This window comes from Macaca fascicularis, chromosome 17 (genome assembly GCF_037993035.2).
Source record: "Macaca fascicularis isolate 582-1 chromosome 17, T2T-MFA8v1.1".
Classification (NCBI taxonomy): Eukaryota; Metazoa; Chordata; class Mammalia; order Primates; family Cercopithecidae; genus Macaca; species Macaca fascicularis.
Genome location: NC_088391.1, coordinates 15159714 through 15178520, shown reverse-complemented (window position 1 = coordinate 15178520; position 18807 = coordinate 15159714). Strand labels below are relative to the sequence as shown.

Genomic DNA, 18807 nt, shown 5'->3' with positions numbered 1-18807 from the left:
ATTTATAGAATATTTGTGGAGAATATTTATAGAAAGTATGAAATTTATTAGGTCACATTGGCCTATATTTTTAAACATGTGAAGCCAGAAAAGATTGTTTCATCTTTTCGAACAGATTCCAATTCTGTAATACTTCTCTTTAATCCAAGAGGTTTAAAAATCCCTTGTCCAGTAATTCTAGTGAATTTACATAATAGATCATAAAATCCTGCAAATATTTACAAAAATAAATATTAAGTAACTTAATTTCATGGGTATTTACTGAGCAAAACTTTTTTTCTCATTGGGAAGACAAAATGCACATAAAATGCTAAGGATGCCCTATCATAAGAGTCAAAATGTGTGATACTGACAGTGCTATATGAAGATTAATAAAATTAGTTTTAGGTATGTCTTTTAAAGAATATAGATACAGGGCAGTAATTCTCAAAGTGTAGTCCCTAGATCAATGACATCAGCATCAAATGGAGACTTCTTAGAAATGCAGATTCTTGCAGCTCAATCCAAGCCTACTGAATCAGAACTTATGGCGGTGGGGACCAAAGATCTGTGTTTTAGCAATCCTGCTTTGGATACACTGAAGTCTGAGAACTGCTGGTATGGTGGATCCTGGGAGCGTTGATGGCTGGTGGTGTTGATGGCTGGTGGTGTTCAGCTACGCCCATCTCCAAGAATTGCTATCGATAGAAGAAAGTCCCCAATCCAAAGTCATGTCTCCTTCCCAGGAGTCTGCATCCAATGGCTGCAGAGTGGAGGTAATGAAGACCTGGCTCCCTTGCCTCAAGCCAAGACAACTTTGAATGGTTAGCCTAGCCCAGGCACCCCATGGGATCTACTGAAGCCTTTGTCACAACTACACTTACGTCTGAATCCTCCTTCTGCCCAGTTCTAATTTCTTCACTCCCCCACAGATGTTGATCCCAAGTGCTTTTCCAGTAAAAATCCTCAAGCAAATCTCTGTCTCAGAGTCTCTTTCTTTTGATCTAAAGCTTAACTGAAAACAGGGCTAGGTTCTACATTAAAGATAATAATTCCAGGCCCAGATCTAGTGCTAGAATATCAGTATCTACGAGTCATGACAGTAAATAAACTTCAAAGGGTTAATCTGATGAAATGTAAAAGAAAATGACAAAATTGTTTTAAATCATTAATTATTTAGGTTTTAAAAGCAGTTAATAAGTTAAGGCTGGTGACTGAAGGTGAAGTTGTATGGTACCAGGAATATCCTGGAACAGTATGCCGTAGTAAATGAATGAAAACTCTGGAGCTAAACTGCCCAGGTTTGAATCCTGACTTTGTCATTATTAGCCCTATGCCTTGGGCCAAGTTATTTAGCTACTCTCTACCTCATCTCTTTGTAAAATAGGGATAAGAACAGAACCTAACTCATGGGGCTATTGTGAGGATTAGATGAACAAATACATATAAAGACCTTAGAACAATGTTTGGCACATTATAAATCACTGAATAATCATAAACTTACTTTCCATGTTTTCTGAGTTCTTATTATTAACAAAGAAATGTTTCAGTAGGAAAAATGAAACAAAACAAAGACATAATAAAAATACTATTATTTTTTCTCAATCTTGATATCAAATAAAAATGTTTAAAAATATTATGACAAAATATAAGCCAACCATTTCTTGGCTTTAGATTACCTAAGAATTACAGTTCGTCAAAAAGAAGACTAACATCCTATCTAGAAACAATAAATCTTAAGTTTCGATCAATCAAATGAAATAAATATTTCCTGAACAATAACTGTATCCCTAAAACAGTGTTATAAACTAGTATGATTATTTTAGGACCCATGTTCGTTGAAGTGATACTGGTACAACTTAACATCTTTAGAGCATCCTTTATTTTAGGATCATAAGAGAACTCTGAAGGGTGATTTGATAATAAGAGATGAATGGATACACACTGTCCACCAATCAGGAAAACAGGCAAATCTAATTGCTGCACTAACAAGTATTCAATCACGGCATTAGTGAAGCTTCTCTAATAAAACCATCACCCATGTCTTTAATGCTGGTGCTCAGTTTAAACTGGCATTCCTATTTAGTTTCAGGATGATGGCACAGGAAGAATTAAATTAATAGGAATATATCCAGGGAGAGTACCTCAGGATATCCATATTCATAATTTTTTTCAATTGTCATTCTACTTATTAAGGTTTATTTTGCCTGGATAGTCATCCACATCTGACAAAATCCTTGAAGAGTTCATTTAAAGCTCATCTTTTCCAAGAAGGTTTCCTCGAGTAGACTATTTCATATTAATCTCTCACTTCTCTAAACTTGTACTACACTGAATGGCACTTAATCCTGTACTTTCTTGTATGTTTTAAACGTTTTATATGCAAATCTTGTCCTGATAATTAGATCTTAAATGGCTAATGCAATTGTGCTCAAACTTTTTGTATCAGAACTAACTGGAGGGCTTGCTGAAAGGCAGGTTGCCAGCTTCTGATTCACTAGGTTTGAGGAGTCTGAGGATCAGCATCTCTAACAGGTCTCCAAGGTAATAATGCTGGTCAGGGGACTACATTTTGATAACCACTGAACTACAGCAAATTACAGTGAAACTTTTTTGTATAATGATATCATACAAAGTGTCATTTACTCTCTTTTTGCCATACCTGCTGCCACTATACTCATCCAAAATCTTCACCTCACATTTTCTTCTTGGAATGCCCTCTGCCTACTTCCTAGTGAATTCTTAACCATATTTCAATTCCCAATTTAAATGTCACCTATGGGAAGCTTTTTCTGATCTCTTAGTTATAAATAATGGCTTCTAGATTTGACTACTGCAAATGGCTTCACATATACTCCCATTATAATACTTTTTATACATTATAAAATTGCACAAAATTTTATATATTCTAATACATTTTAATGGAATTACTGGTATACATATCTGTTTCCTCATTCTAACACTTTTTAGTGGAATTACTGGTATACATCTGTTTCTTCACTATATAACGTCTTTTTAAAGGCAGAAACCATACTTTACTTGCTTCTGTAGTCAGAGAAAATTAGAATATGTGGTACATAGTAAATATTCAGTAACGATTTACTATTACTACTGTAATACTCTCCTTATAGCACTAATGCCAAGGAATCTCAATTTTGATTTATGCCATACATAATTATCAGTTTAATTTTCCTAAAGCTCCACATCGCATTCCCTTCTACTCCAAAACTATACTGACTCCTAAAAACCTCTTTATAAATCTGGCTCTTCTCTAAGGCTCCAATATTATATATAATTCTCTACTCCAGACAAGGTATGATAATTCTGTCCACTGAACACACCATATATATACAACTGGCAGAAATTTGTGAAGCTCTTCTCTTTTTTTCTCCCCAAACACATTTTAAAATACCTCCCCTCTGCTGAGCTCATGCAGCATTCACTGTAGCAATGACTCAGCATTTACTATCAGCCGTCCTAAAATGTCTTATTTATGTGTATTTCACTAATTCATCTAGACTGTAAGTGTTCTGTGCTCCTAGTCCCTATTGTTAATTTTTATCCCATTGCTTACAATAGTGAGGCTTTCATGTTTAGTTATAATAATTGCAAAGGAAGTACCCAGCAAGTTTTGAAAAAATCAGTGGCCTATATAATCTTCATGTTATAAATAAAACAGACTTCAATGATTCAAAAAAGAATAGAAAGTTGCTTTTTAATTCCCATGACAGTCTGCATGCTCTGGCTCAGAAACCCAAAGATTGCCCCAAATAGAAAAAAGCATATTAGGCTCTATACTGCTCAGGTGCAACTTTTAGAAGGGATGACAATGTTATCTCACCCAGATTTAGACACAGCAGCCTTTCCAGAGTTGGACAGATAAAGAGACTCCCAGAGAGTAACAGGCATGAAGTAGGTAGTAGTTAGGTGGTACTGTACCACACTGTGGGAAATTGACCTGACATGAGTAAAATGCAGTGGGAAGGGATGGAGACTAGAAGAGACCTTTACAACAACGAACTGGAAAACATTCCATCCAGAGCCTGGAGAAAATCTTATTTTAGAATAGCAAAACCATTTAATATGATTGCCTGCTACATTGGAAACTGAACTGGAAGTGAGGTATATCACCCTGCCCTCCAGTTTTATATCGAACAGTTCCAAATAGCTAGCACAGCCAAGGGACAAAAACCTGTAAGTCCATCTAACAGTGTCTAATGATACTAAGTCTTGATAGGTCTCTCAAGAGCAGATAATACAAAAACCTAATACAGGGAATATGGAAAAATGTTACACAAGAACGTACAGAGAATATCATCCCCCAAAATCAGGTAAAGATCCATACAGCTGAAAATAATACACTGCATGAACACATAATTTCAATAGTTTGAAATGTTTCTTAATTTGCAAAAAGACGGAGAACCCAGAGTATGAAGCTAATAATAACCTGGATTCTGGCTAGTAATTTATATTTGCAAAGATAAGCAATGAATGAGAAATAAAATTGAGTTGAGGTTTTTGTCTTACTCACGTATCATTTAAAAATGGTAATTCATTTTTGAGTTCAAATTAAGAAAAGTATAGTTTATAAGGCTTTTAAAAATGTAATATCTCTAGGAGAATTAATAACAAGGTGTTTATATTTTAAATCACAATATCACTGAGCAAAAAAGCATTCGTATAGCCAGAGAACAAACAACATAAAAAGCAAGAGAACATTAAAAAATAGTATAAAACAAGATGATATAAGACCAAACATACCAGTTATTACAACAGATGTAAACATATTAAATACTGATATTAAAAGATTAAAAGTCCAAGATAGAGTTAAAAGTTAAAATTCAACTTATGCTCCAGGACAGAAAGTTGGCAGATCTGGGATTCTATCTCTCTTCTCTTTGGTTCTGAAAGTTACGTTCTTTCTGCTACACCATGCTATTTACTTAAATATGCTAATGAAATTAAGTTCTTTACATTTCAGATGTTTAAATTCATTCTATTTATAAATAATATGCTAACTTAATAGTACAACACATTTCTTTTATCTTTGAGGGAGTAAACAGGTTTATTCAAGATATATATGTGTGTATACTATACATATGAATAAATGCATGTATATATGAACATATATACATGAATGTATTGGTATTAAAATGAAAAAGCATTTTAATATATCAAATAGCTTTATTCCCTTTTGTGGACAAATCAAGTTTCGTCTATTTAATATGTATCTATTTACCCATATTTAATATATACCTATAGTATCTATAGTCACACTTATGTATGATAGATTAAAAAAGAGTAATATTACATAGTTATATTTTTAAAGTAATGATTCAGAGAAGAACACTGCTCTAAATACACGGTTGTGAACATTCATTCATAACAAAACAATAATTACGGTAAGCATCTTTATTTATGTGGTTATTTAAATTCATCTAATTGCAAAAACTTTTTGTAGAGCCTGGTTTATAGAAGTAAACTCTTTGTAATTCATCATGAATAAGGGCTTTTGGAGCTTAAGAAAAAAGATGAAGTACTTAAATCTCATAGACATGTTTAACCACCGACAACCACTGATTTAGCAGAAAACAAAGCCACTACCTCCTTTTGATTTGCAAGCGTGGTACTGTGGAGGTTGATGGCAGTTACTCATAATCTAGAAAATGTAATCTGATTTTGTATTTTTATTTGAAGATTTTAAGAAAAAAAGATGCTGTAACCTAATCATGCCATAATCCAGGTGACATCTGTACTAGGCAGAAACCTGTTGTTATTCTCCTGTCTAGCTGCTATTGCTGAGAATGACAAAGTAGTGAAATTACTTTTCCCATTATTATTTCCAGACACTCTGGCAATGGTTTGTTGACTCTAATAAACCTTCAGACAAAGCTGTCAGCAAAGGAAATGGCAGAAGGAGAGCAAGGAAAAGCCTCTTCAACGATAAATGCATCTAAGAGTTTGGTATAAGCTTGTACAGTTTCTGATAAAATTTAATGTGAGTGCTTCAAAATTTTCTCTAATGCTGCATTTGAATTCCAAAGAGAAAAATGTATTATATCAGGCTACATTACCATGATTTTGATGAACATAAACACATTATTAGATTAAAGAATGAGACATCTTACCTGCAATCGTATTAAGGAACATCAAATATTCGAAGTTTGAAATTTCCCTTCTTTGCCAGCGCTGAGTCATATTGGAAGATTTATAAAGCTGTCGAGGAGTGGCCAATGATATCCTCCTAGCAATTAAGCATAGCATAACAAACATAGTCTCTTTAATTCTTAATTTTAAAAAATCCAGTATTAACTAATATATTAGTTTGGTAATCAATTTAAAATAATTTATGGTTTATCATTCTTAGATGAATTAGAAAATATATTTTAATTGTAGAAATTAGCAATATTTGAGAATTCCATTATGGAGAAGATACACTTAATTACTCAGTATAAAACAATTTGAAAGCAACCTTACTTGTAAAATCATAGCTGCAAATGAGCATTTTACAAATCAACAAGAAAAAAAAGTAAAACTATACTTAAGATAAATCAAGTAGTTTTTAAACAATACAGCAAATCTGCTCCATGTCAACGAGGTAGGTAGACAGGTAGTCAGGTAACTGCTTACATGCATTTGACTTAATGTCTGTCAATGAACATTTTAGACTTGCCTTCACACACAGAGTGTGCACACACGCACAGCATCTGCCTGTACAATATCCCTGCAATGGTGTAAAATATAAACAACCGGGAACTTTGAAAAAATGCATGAGTCCAGAAGAAGGGACATAGGAACAGCCTAAGGAAATAAACCATGATAATTCGTCCAAATTATGAAACTTTCCAGGTTCAACATGTTCATCTAAAAATAATGAAAGCCGTTGTTTAGAAAAGTATGATAAAGCTATTGGGTTTTTAAACTGATTGACAGGGGTTCTCAAACTTTTTCAATTCATGGCACCCTTAGTATCTCCATAATTTTTCATAGTGCTCCTTGGCCAAGAGAAATATCTTACAATTGTGTTTATTAAGTAGTTAGCTCTAAACAACTCAATAAATATTTAACATCTCAACAACTGAGTAGCTGTTTGAAAACACAATACTCATAAACTTAAAGAGAAATATTTATATTTCATTCTTAAATAACCACATTTACTAATGGGGTGTGTATGTCTGTTGGACACTGCACAACTTCTGAAACCTTGGAATCAGATCTGACACCATCACATTCATTTCCTGTTCCACACTGATTTTTCATGTGGCTCTTGTTTTTGAAAACAGTAGCCACCAAACACCAGTTTCTCAGAGGTGTCACTGAAAAAAATGCAGCCCTAACTAATCATTCTAAGTTGAAACTTGGAACTAACTCGAGCAAATACTTTGTGTGGTATCTGACAAATGTTGCTGTTTTTCCCTAAAAAATTAACAAATGCCCTGCAGTACCCCTGGGAATTCACTGTGATATCTCAGAACGCCTTGGTGTTCAGTTTGGGAACAGACTTAAGGCTATTTCTGTTACTCATGGATTATTAACATGAGTATTCACATGGAATCTTAATAGGCATTGTCTTGTACATAGCACAAAAGACTATCAAAATATCTCTTGCGAAGATATCTTGCAAAATATCTCTTGCAGAGTATCTCTTGCAAAGATATTTTCCGCATTTTATGGTAGATAAGAGTGCCATTCTGCTTGAGTAGTGTTATTCATTCTTTCAACCAATATTTATTGAATTCCTAGTAAGTGTGAGGCTTGCGTATTGTTACCCAGTTAAGTGACAGATTTAAGCCTAGATGCAGGGTCTCCCCATTGCCACTTGGTACTTCTAAGGATGTATATCTAGGGAAGTATATAAAACTGAGTCTGTAAGAATATTATTAGGAAACTAATAATTAGTTGAGCTTTTGGGGGGAAAACAAACCAAGGACAACAAAATGATGTTTAAAGATAGAATGGCATTATGAATTACAGAGAGACCAAAACTACTGAACCGCTCTTTTGTTTTCAGTTTTCTTATAGAGAATGATCTTCCAGCTGGGCATGGTGGCTCTTGCCTGTAATCCCAGCACTTTGGGAGGCTGAAGTGGGTGGATTGCTTGAGTCCAGGAGTTCGAGACCAGCCTGGACAACATGGTGAAACCCCGTCTCTACAAAAAATACAAAAATTAGCTGGGTGTGGTGGCATATGTCTGTATTCCCAGCTACTTGGGAAGCTGAGGTGGGAGGATCTGCTGAGTCTGGGGACATCAAGGCTGTGGTGAGCTGACATCATGCCACTGCACTCCAGCCTGGGTGACATAGTGAGATCTTGTCTCAAAAAAAAAAAAAAAAAAAAGAATGATCTTCCAAATGTCAAAAAGAGACCAAATGTGGATAAAGGGGAAACAATACTCATAATAGGTAAGAAATATAGTAAAAGAGCTTCTGATTGTTTTAAATGAATTCCGGTCCAGACAAGTCAAAGAATACTGAGGGAAATTATACATGCCATATAGAAACCTCTATTAGTAATCTTTCAGGAATCATTGAGAAATATGCCAGAAGACAGGAGATTACTCTTAAAAAGGAAAAAGTTAGACCCATTCGTAAGTTCTTAATGTCAATTCCTGAGTAAATTCTTAAATTGATGACTAAACAAATAGTATGTAAGCACTTGGGAAAGGAAGTAATGATTATTATGAGTCAGCTTAGATTCAATAAGAACAAGTCTTGCAGAACTAACCTCATTTTCTTTGATAGATGAAATGCATTTTTCTTTGACCTCTATTTTATATAAGTGCTTCATTATCTACTAATATCTTAGTTTAATCTTGTCGTTCTACTAGCAAATATCTTGAGCATGTGTATACATGTCAGTGAATTGGTCTTACACTGTAAGCTTAAAGAGAATAGATTAAGTTGCAATACAACGTAACCCTAGCTGAATAGCACTTTAAACGTACTGCTGCAATTAGGCACTGTGTTAGGTTCTGTAGATCAAAGGATAAATCAAACACAGTCCCTGTCTTTCAAATGTCTGTAGCCTATTTAAGGGAGGATAGACAAAGATTAGTTTTTCTTTCCATCCATACAGTGCTGTGCAACAATTCTCAAGGACATAACAATCTATGTGGTAGACACTGTGGTATCTACCTAAAGCCAATCTCCCTTTGTTCCTCATCCACAGAAATCTTCTTTTGTTCATGTAAGAGCTGGCAAAGAAGGCCGGGCGCAGTGGCTCATGCCTGTAATCCCAGCACTTTGGGAGGCTGAGGCGGGCGGATCACGAGGTAGGGGATCGAGACCACCCTGGCTAACACGGTGAAACCCCGTCTCTACTAAAAATACAAAAAAATTAGCCAGGTGTGGTGGTGACGGCGCCTGTAGTCCCAGCTACTCAGGAGGCTGAGGCAGGAGAATGGCGTGAACCTGGGAGGCGGGGCTTGCAGTGAGCCGAGATCGTGCCACTGCACTCCAGACTGGGGCACAGAGCGAGACTCCGTCTCCCTCCAACCCCCCTCAATAAAAAAACACAAAAAAACAAGAGCTGGCAAAGAATCAGTGGCATCTTTTCCCATAAAACCTAGGGAATGACTGGGCTAAGCCAACGGAACTCACACCTCTCTGGCGGTGATTGTTTTAGGAATGGGAAGGTGACTGTATTCTGGCCAAAGGGACTTGAGATAAAGATTGCTCTAGGCTTCTGAGAAATACATTCCTTCCTAAAACAGAGAAGCTTGAAGAGAAATCCTTTGTGTCTTTTTCCTACTGTAATGCAGTTGTGTGAAGATGTAGTAGCTGGAGAAGCAGTGGTGATTTTGCCAATACAAAGCCAATAGAGTTCTGACATCACTGAACCTCTGAACCAATACCGGCAGCACCTTAACTCCAGATCTTTTATATTAAACACACACACACACCAAAATACCCCTATTGTTTAAGTCATTTTCAGTCAGGTATTCAGTTATTTGGAGCCAAAAACAGACAAACTGATATCAGCAATATGAATAACTACTGATTACGTTTTCTACTTACATTAGTATCTTTTAATAATATAAGATTTCAAAATGATTCTTCTAAAATACCAAGATGAAAATCTAGGAAATGTGGTTACCAGTATACCATAATTAATGACTATTAGACTTAATAAACTCTAAGGGTTTTATTGCTTTAATGAAGAAGCATTTATACATGGCATTTATAAAAACATTTATATGCTATTACATAGCAATTAATCATTTATGATCTTGAGGCTTTTGCTGTTTCCTGTAAGATTTTAACAAGCAAGAATGTCTTAACTATATGCTAGCTATGATATGCAATCAAGTTTTTTACTTTCTTATTTATATGTATTAAATAAAAATCTGCCCTAACCATTCTGTCATTCTCAAAATAGCTATTTTCATAATCTCTATCCCTACAAATAACCTTCAGAGAAAGAAAATTCTTTGGTCTCTGAAATAATTACAATGTTATAACCACATTTACATTGCTGTAATATTGAGATTGAAATATGTTAACAAGCCATAGATAATATGTAATATGATATAATTACCTGGCTTGTGGCAAACCATAGCTGGTCCCTACTCCAACCCGAGGCAAGCTATAGACAACTTTTTTTACTGTTGCTTGATCAGGGAAATTAAACATAACTGAGGCTGTGGTAAGAAGAAAAAAACAGGGTTTAGAAAACCACAGGAAAGTTAGCCATCAATTTTACAAGTCATCTTCAAGTGCCTATCATGATTTATTTGTAAAGGTAATGGATCTTCATGAAAAATCAGCTTTCAGTATAACTTCATCCATGAGAAACAAATGGGTTCACATTTCAAACAAATTCATTCTTTTTTATTTTTTAAAAAGAATTTATGTTTGTTTAAGCTAGAGCGTATCAGAAATACAGTGGGAAAAATCAAGACATTATCATACCATGTAAATGAATAATACGTAAATATGAGCACATTTTCTTTCAAAATATTTAAGGGGACTTACTTCGGTTTGCCATAAATACTTCCAAAGCAGTGTTTTGTAGAAGGTAACGTCTTGAAAATACAGCTCGTATCTCGCTGAACATCCATTTTCCGTGAAGTCCCTCAGTGTATGCAAGAACCTAAAATAAACAGTTTAAAGGGAAGTGTCAATCAATAAAATATGGATTTCAGATCTTCTCTGACAGTATCTTAGTAAAAGTCAGAAAACTAGAAATGAATTCACTGTCTGTCACAACGCTGTCAATAATTTGATACTGTGTATTTGCAAAATTTCTGCCTTTCTAAATTGTCTCAGTTGGGTCTTGAGGAAAAGAAGGAGTAGAAAAACATATTCAAAGAGACTCTGTGACTTAAAACCAAAAATATATGATCACTTTTCGTTCTTGTATATAATTAATTGGACCAGGTGACCACCTGTGAGACATATATTGTTGGTTCTTTCCACTATCCTTTCTCCCCTTTCTTCCTTGCTTAATGGCAGCCCAGCTACCCCCAAAGTGTCCATATGGTCCACCCCAGGCAAAGGATCATGATTGGTTTAATCCAGGGGTCAGCAAACTTTTCTGTAAAAGGCTGGAGAGTAAATATATTCAGTCTTTGCAGGCTATACGGTCTCAGTTGCAACTACTCAGTTTTGCCATTGTAACATGAAAGGAGCCATAGACAATGTGTAAATAAAGGGGTATGGAGGTGTTCCAACAAAATTTTATTTACAACAAGTATGAGCTGAATTTGGCCCCCAGGACAGAGTTTCGCTGACCCATGGTCTAAGCCAATCATGACAATGTTATTCCCTGCTTCCCCACATTCCCTTGTAACTTTGTGGAAGGACATTAGGCCAAGCACTGGTTAATGAGATCAAAACCAAAAGCAGTTAAGGATGTTTGAGAAAAGCTGATGAAATGAGTCATAGGTAGCTGGCATACCACTTTGCCCTTCCTGCTTGAATGGAGATGTGATAGCTGAAACTGTAGCAGCAATTGTGTAACTATGAGAGGAAGGCCAAGGTTGGCTCTAATACTGAGCTACTGAAACAATCACAGCAACTATCCATATCTGGACTTCTGGTTACCATGTATATAATCTATATTTGATTAAGCTACTGTCCTCAAATCTACAACAAGCACATTCCTTCCTGATACACCAATGTGTATTAACAATTCATAGGGACTTTTCTGCTTGCTTTGGTATACTCTACTGCACTTATATTTGCTTTGGTGGAAATGAAAACAGTTACTGAGTTTTACATATATTATATTCATTTTACATATATTATATTCATATATACATTTGAAAACAAGTTATGAAGTTTCTTTTTACATTTCCTTTCTCTAGGAAATATAATAAAATATATAAGTGTATAATATTTTGGTCTTTATTTTTCGAAAATCCCATTTTGTAACCCTTATTTCAGTTTTTATCTTTCTCTAGACATTGAAAGGTTTTTGGAGGCAGTCAGATGTCTATTTAAATCCTGAAACATTTTGGAGCCATTCAGACTCCTACTTAACTCTCAGCTCTGCTATTTACCAACTACAGTATTTTGAAAAACAATTATTTGACTCCATCTGGTTTTCGTCATCTGAAAAACAGTGACAGTGATGCCTGGGAATGGTTAGTTTAAGCAGAGACAAAGAATATACAGTATATGACCCTGGCTATTAAGTTCCATTGATGAATTGATATCTCCTTGTTGTTGAGCATCAGGTGACAATTGGTTTTTGGTTTCTAAATGCAAAACAACTTCTTGTATATTTCACAAAAGGGTTATAGTGATTTGCCACAATTTATACTTATACATTGTTAGTTGGCTATAATGGTTTCCATATTTGATTTTCATAGACCAGGGATAGTGACACAGGATTAACTCTTTTTTTTTTTTTTTTTTTGTCAAGTAGGAAACATTTTAAGACAAAACAGCCACAACAACAAAATCTATCTTCAAATATAATCATTATTTCACTAAGGTGCTAAAAATATTATGGCCATTTGAAAACCCAAACAGTAAAGTGAATATAATATCAGAAAAAATGATAGGTCTTCCCATGAAAGTTGTGTTGGCACCCTTATACCAATAGCGTTATGTCAGAAAGATACCTGTATCTATATTTCTAGGTTCAGATATATCGATATCTCACATGTGTATATACACACATAGTCATATTTTGACCTATTTTTTCCTTCTGGAGCTATGGTGCAATGACAATTTGACCAAGCTTTTCTTTCCATTAAGGATGTTATCAGTTTTTATGTTAGTTATAGCAAGCAGGTAGCTCCAAAAAGCATGTTAGTTTGACTCCTTAAGTGCATCATGTAAAACTGTATTTTATAAACTGTGCCAATTATTCATTTATGGCCTTCCATCTGCAAATTCACCCTTAATCCCTTGCTCTGTGAAAATGAACCTGTGTCCTTAAAATACTTTTCCTTTGCTACCTGGCATAGCATTAAACTTTGTCAGGAAAGGGCACTGAAGAGAGCGCACAGGAGGAAGGGTTTCCTCTTCTCTGTTCTGGTGTGCTCACTTGGCAGGCGCCTGTTCTCCAGCACTTGGCTCCTGGGACGCATGATGCTCTCAGCACCCAGTGACCAGCAGTTTCCTCAGTACTTCCCTCACCCTGAGCCGTTTTGTAGCAGAGTGCTTCTGTTGGGACACCTCCCATAAATGGCTTCATCAATTCCCTCTTTTTTTACTTTTGAGACAGAGTCTCACTCTGTTACCCAGACTGGAGTTCAATGGCATGATCTTGGCTCACTGAAATCTCCACCTCCTGGGTTCAAGCGATTCTCCTGCCTCAGCCTCTTAAGTAGCTGGAATTACAGGCACGTGCCACTACCACTCAGCTTATTTTTGTACCTTTAGTAGAGACGGGGTTTCACACCATGTTGGCCAGGCTGGTGTCGAACTCCTAACCTCAAATGATCCACCTGACTCGGCCTCCCAAAGTGCTGGGATTACAGGTGTGAGCCACCATGCCTGGCCAATATTCTTTAGAGTTATCTTTATTTCTTACTAGCCAGTCCCTTGTTACTCAATCTCCTGGCATAACTTATATTATAATTATATTACACTTTTCCTGTCTAAATTGCCCTCTGATTCCTCTCCCCTGACTGGATCCCAGCTAATACACAAACTCAGTTTTCCTATCATTCTCTTAGCTACAGCCTGGGACCATAATGGTCCTAGGGACCCACTGCAGCAAGCAAAAAGGAACCTAAGATCAGTAAAGCTTAAACACAAAGAGGACAGGGAGAGATAACAAAATTAAAAGAAAATGATTTTGCTAGTAGCTTCTAAATGGCTTAGGAAGCAAACTCTGAAAGACAGATCCAAAGGTCCAAAGCTATTTTGAACAATGGCAGCATCATTTAAATAAGTGTACAGCCCTTACCAAAGGGGACATGGGAAGAAAAATTATTTTTATATACGCTCTTATATGCTTTTCAAAAAATCTGCCTAATTACTTTACAATAACCCATGTTATATTTGAGCATCTGAAATCCTAAAAGGGCTGATGAAAGACAATGTTCTGAGCCAGACACAATTCCCTGCTAGGAAAAGCCAAAAGAGCCTAGGGCCATTTTCTTTTCTTTTCTTTTTTTAATAGCAAACCACCTCCTGCTTTCCCTGCTTGTTTCCTTCAAGATTGATCACGGAGTAAGATTATCCTAAAATTTTTTTATTTAAAAAGAGTTTCGTTCCATAATACATTTTTATTTAAAACATTTTTAGATCTACTCCTCTCAGCTGCCTTTTCTGACACGCAATTTAAGAGTTATCATGTAACTCTCTCTTTTTTTTTTTTTTTTTTGTGATGGAGTCTCATTCTGTTGGCCACGCTGGAGTGCAATGATGTCATCTCCTCTCATGCAACTTCCGCCTCCCAGGTTCAAGCGATTCTCCCACCTCAGCCTTCTGAGTAGCTGGAACTATAGGGGCGCGCCAACACAACCAGCTAATTTTTATATTTTTAGTAGAGACGAGGTTTTGCCACATTGGCCAGGATGGTCTTGAATGCCTGACCTCAAGCGATCCGCCCACCTTGGCCTCCCAAAGTGTTGGGATTACAGGCGTGAGTCACAACACCCAGCCTATCTTATCACTGTTTTAATTCTGCATATGAAAATGATTAATTTTCTTCTTTGTTTTTCATCTGTCCCCTCCCTGTGACATGGAATAGAGAATAGGACTCTCATCTATCCTATTTACTGTTCGATACACAGTGCCTAAAACAGTGTCTGGCACATATGTGCTCCATATACATTTGTTTGTTTAATAAATCACAATGGGAAACTGATAGAAATAGTACATATGGGGCAGGTTCTAAAGAAATCGTACAAAGTGCGTGCGTTTTTGACTCCTTTGTTAAACCCAAAGAAGCTCTCTCCAATGTGGCCTTCAGACTTCTCATGTTTATGTCCTAATGGTATAGTCCACCAAACACCCCTGCTGACTTTAATCAAGAACCAAAACAATAATCTAAATACAGCTGGTTTCTCTTTTTTAGTAGTTTAATTTGCACTACCATGGAACTTTCGACTGGGTTAGATCCCATTCTGAGAAGACACTACCCTTTACAAAAAAGGATTCCTCGACTCCAGAGGAGTTATGGAAGGGCTTTAGGCTAAGCAATTTTGACTTCATATTATGGACTTATGTCTCTCACATGGGAAAATGTATACTAAGGTATGTCAAAGAATATCATTTGGAACCCCTTCTTGAGCATCAATTTGGTTTCTGGTAAACAATTTAAAACATTTTTGTAGTAACATTAGCACAGGCTGGAAAAGAATGCAAAAACGAATGAATTGTTAAGATAAAACACTGCTACTCAGATAAATGTGGTTACTGTGGCTTCCTTGGACTATATCCCAAGGCTCCATTACCCTGTTCTGCTCACAGGCACTGGGAAAGTCCTGAAGCTTAGCAGGAAGGTGGCAGAGTGAGATTTGAGGTACAGCACTAGGAAAGCATGTGGCGGGTACAGTGGAATGCTGTGGGATGGGGGCAGAATGACTGGAGGGGATGCTACTTCAGGCAAATGATGAGTTAATCAATCTGTATACATCTCATAAATGTAAAGGAATATCAATCACAGTCAATTAAATACTGAATTTATGGTACGTTTCTATAGAAATCTGGGCATCAAGCCCAGGTCTGAAATACGGCCTGATACTATAAAATTGTCTTTTTTATTTATACCTTTACTGGTTACATAATTTTCTATAAGTTTAAGGACATTCTATAATAATTCTTTCAGTTTGTTTTTTATTATAGTCCAAGATATTTTTCTAAGTCATTTAAGTACTTTCATGTATACTTGAGGTTTATGGTTTTGTTTTCTTTCTTAAGCCAAGCTTCCCATATCATCTAGCTTGTGCCTGCCTGTTTCTTCAAATTATTTAATATACAATGAAATCTAATCAACAAATATGATCCCATCCAGCTTCATTTTTGAGAACTGAATAAACATAATTTTTGATATATCATATAGATCATAAGCATGAATATTAAAGCATCTTGACCCCAAATCTTATGGAACTTTGTGATTTTCTTACGTGACAACTGATACTGAGCTAACTGCTTAAAATCCAAAAGAAGTGAAGGGAGAGAGTTCACGCCAGCCTCATGCCCTGAGATCTGCCCCTTTCACTTACGAATTTTAGTTCACTTATGAACTAAAGTACATAGAAGGTAAGGTACATAGAAAGTAATACAATACAAATATCACAGAAATCCCTTGTAAACCACCGACCCAAATATGTGCTTAAAACATATTATCTGATGATCACGTTGAAAAATACAAGGCTGCTGTGCACTCATGTGTATCAGACATGTATATGTTGTCAGAAACATGTAAATGACTGTCAAATCACAGATGAAAAAAGTTTTATCTTTTTTTCTTTTTAAGGAAGCTAAATATTGTGCAACCTAAAAAAGTACTTGTTTAGTGATAGCTTTGCTGATCTCAAATCATCTAATACATATATTAGCACAAGTATTACAATTTTTTTCTTTGAATACGAAAAAAAATCTAAATTTTGTTTCCAGTTGAATTTCCTGTTACAAATTGATGAAAATGCTACAGACGGCTGTGCAAACCCTTTTCAGAGTTCCTAAGGTTGTCACATTCAATCCACACTTGCAGTTTCAACAGTTTAATTAAAGGGCTTGTTGTGGTGCAATTTAAAGTCACAAATCCCTATTACTTTTATAATTTCATATAAATTTGGAATTTGTGGCAATGGCTCAGGATTATAGCAAATACATTCAAGAAGAATAGTTCAAAAGAAATTTCAGGTCTACACTGATCACCCATGCTCTTTGTAAACTGTCAGCTGGATGGAGAGGATCCCAAGGCCCTGAAGGAAAGTCCATCTACAAGGTAGGAGAGGCTTGACTTCCAAAATGACCACTTGGAAGACCATGTCTGACGGATACCTGCTGTGTGGCACATGCGGTGACGATGTGCGGAGCAGCTACGGAACACTCCCTTTCCCCCTCTCACCACACGTCTTAGTGATGCTATTTCCCTACCAAAGACGTGGAGAAACGTAAGATAGTACTGGTTCTCTTTCCATCTCCTTTTTCACATTGCCATTCTACCACTTAAAAAATAAAATAAAAAATGGTATTTCTCTGTGGTGTATTGATTGGGGTATAAGATCTGTTGAGGGGTAGGAGCATCAAATGGGATGATTCAAAATACCTGATGGAGGCATTGCAAAGTGAATGTTTCCAGTGACTGGACTAAAAAAAAAATCCTTTTGCAAGTCAGATGTTTTCCCAATTCTTTACTTTCAAAGAGAAGTTGGATCTAAATGGGCTGTCAATTGAGAGAGAATTAAAAATAACTTCTGACAATAGATCCTTACATGATTTCTAGCACACAACTTGGAAGGACTAGAAAACACTGAATAACGGCCGGGGGCGGTGGCTGAAGCCTGTAATCCCAGCACTTTGGGAGGCCGAGGCGGGCGGATCACGAGGTCAGGAGATTGAGACCATCCTGGCTAACACGGTGAAACCCCGTCTCTACTAAAAATACAAAAAAAAATTAGCCGGGCGTGGTAGCAGGCGCCTGTAGTCCCAGCTACTCGGGAGGCTGAGGCAGGAGAATGGCGTGAACCCGGGAGGCAGAGCTTGCAGTGAGCCGAGATCGCGCCACTGCACTCCCGCCTGGGCGACAGAGCGAGACTCTGTTAAAAAAAAAAAAAAAGAAAAAAAGAAAACATTGAATAACATTGTCTATAATACATCTTCGACATCCTATTTACTTATGTGAACAAGATTTTTCAATACCTCTATAAAAAAGAAAGTTATAAGTAGCTCTAATATTGATTCCTATATTGTTCTAGCAATAAATAATATTCATATGTGCATGTGTTAACTATTCATCTCATTAAGAGATGAATTTCTAATATAATTTCAGTTTTTATGCTTAATTATTTTTCAAAGTTCACAATATATGCTGTTGTATGACTGTATGCTGATAATATTTGTAACAATTTATTTCAGAATAAAAATTTTAAATACTTAGAATGTTATGGTCTTAGGAACCTAAAAAACTAAAGCTTTAATCAGTAAGGATATACACTTTTTGCAGAGTAGTATAATATAGTGATCAAAAAAGACTCACAAGCACAAATATTTTAGATTAGGTAAATCTGGGGGAAGAAATTGACAGGAAGTATGAGTTCAAAGAGAGAAATTATATAAAATGTTCATTTGAAAAAACAGCTTATTTGTATATCTTAAAACAGATGATAGTAATCAAATCACTATTCTACTTTATTTATTTTATTCTACTGGATATATCTGAAAAGTAATATAAAAATTTTATTTTCAAATAGT

The 18807-nt window shown here is 35.9% G+C and overlaps 1 protein-coding gene across 11 annotated transcripts in view; it reads right to left on the bottom strand.

The window, feature by feature from the left end:
• NBEA (neurobeachin) overlaps nt 1-18807 on the bottom strand; it is a 741630-nt gene that overhangs the window by 126677 nt on the left and 596146 nt on the right. For all 11 annotated transcript variants that reach the window (XM_005585622.4, XM_065533144.2, XM_065533146.1 and 8 more), the window contains 3 exons: nt 10954-11071; nt 10517-10619; nt 6108-6223 (listed from right to left, as the gene is read on the bottom strand). In XM_005585622.4, the coding sequence (XP_005585679.2) occupies nt 6108-6223; nt 10517-10619; nt 10954-11071 (337 nt within the window). The remainder of the gene's footprint in view (nt 1-6107; nt 6224-10516; nt 10620-10953; nt 11072-18807) is intronic.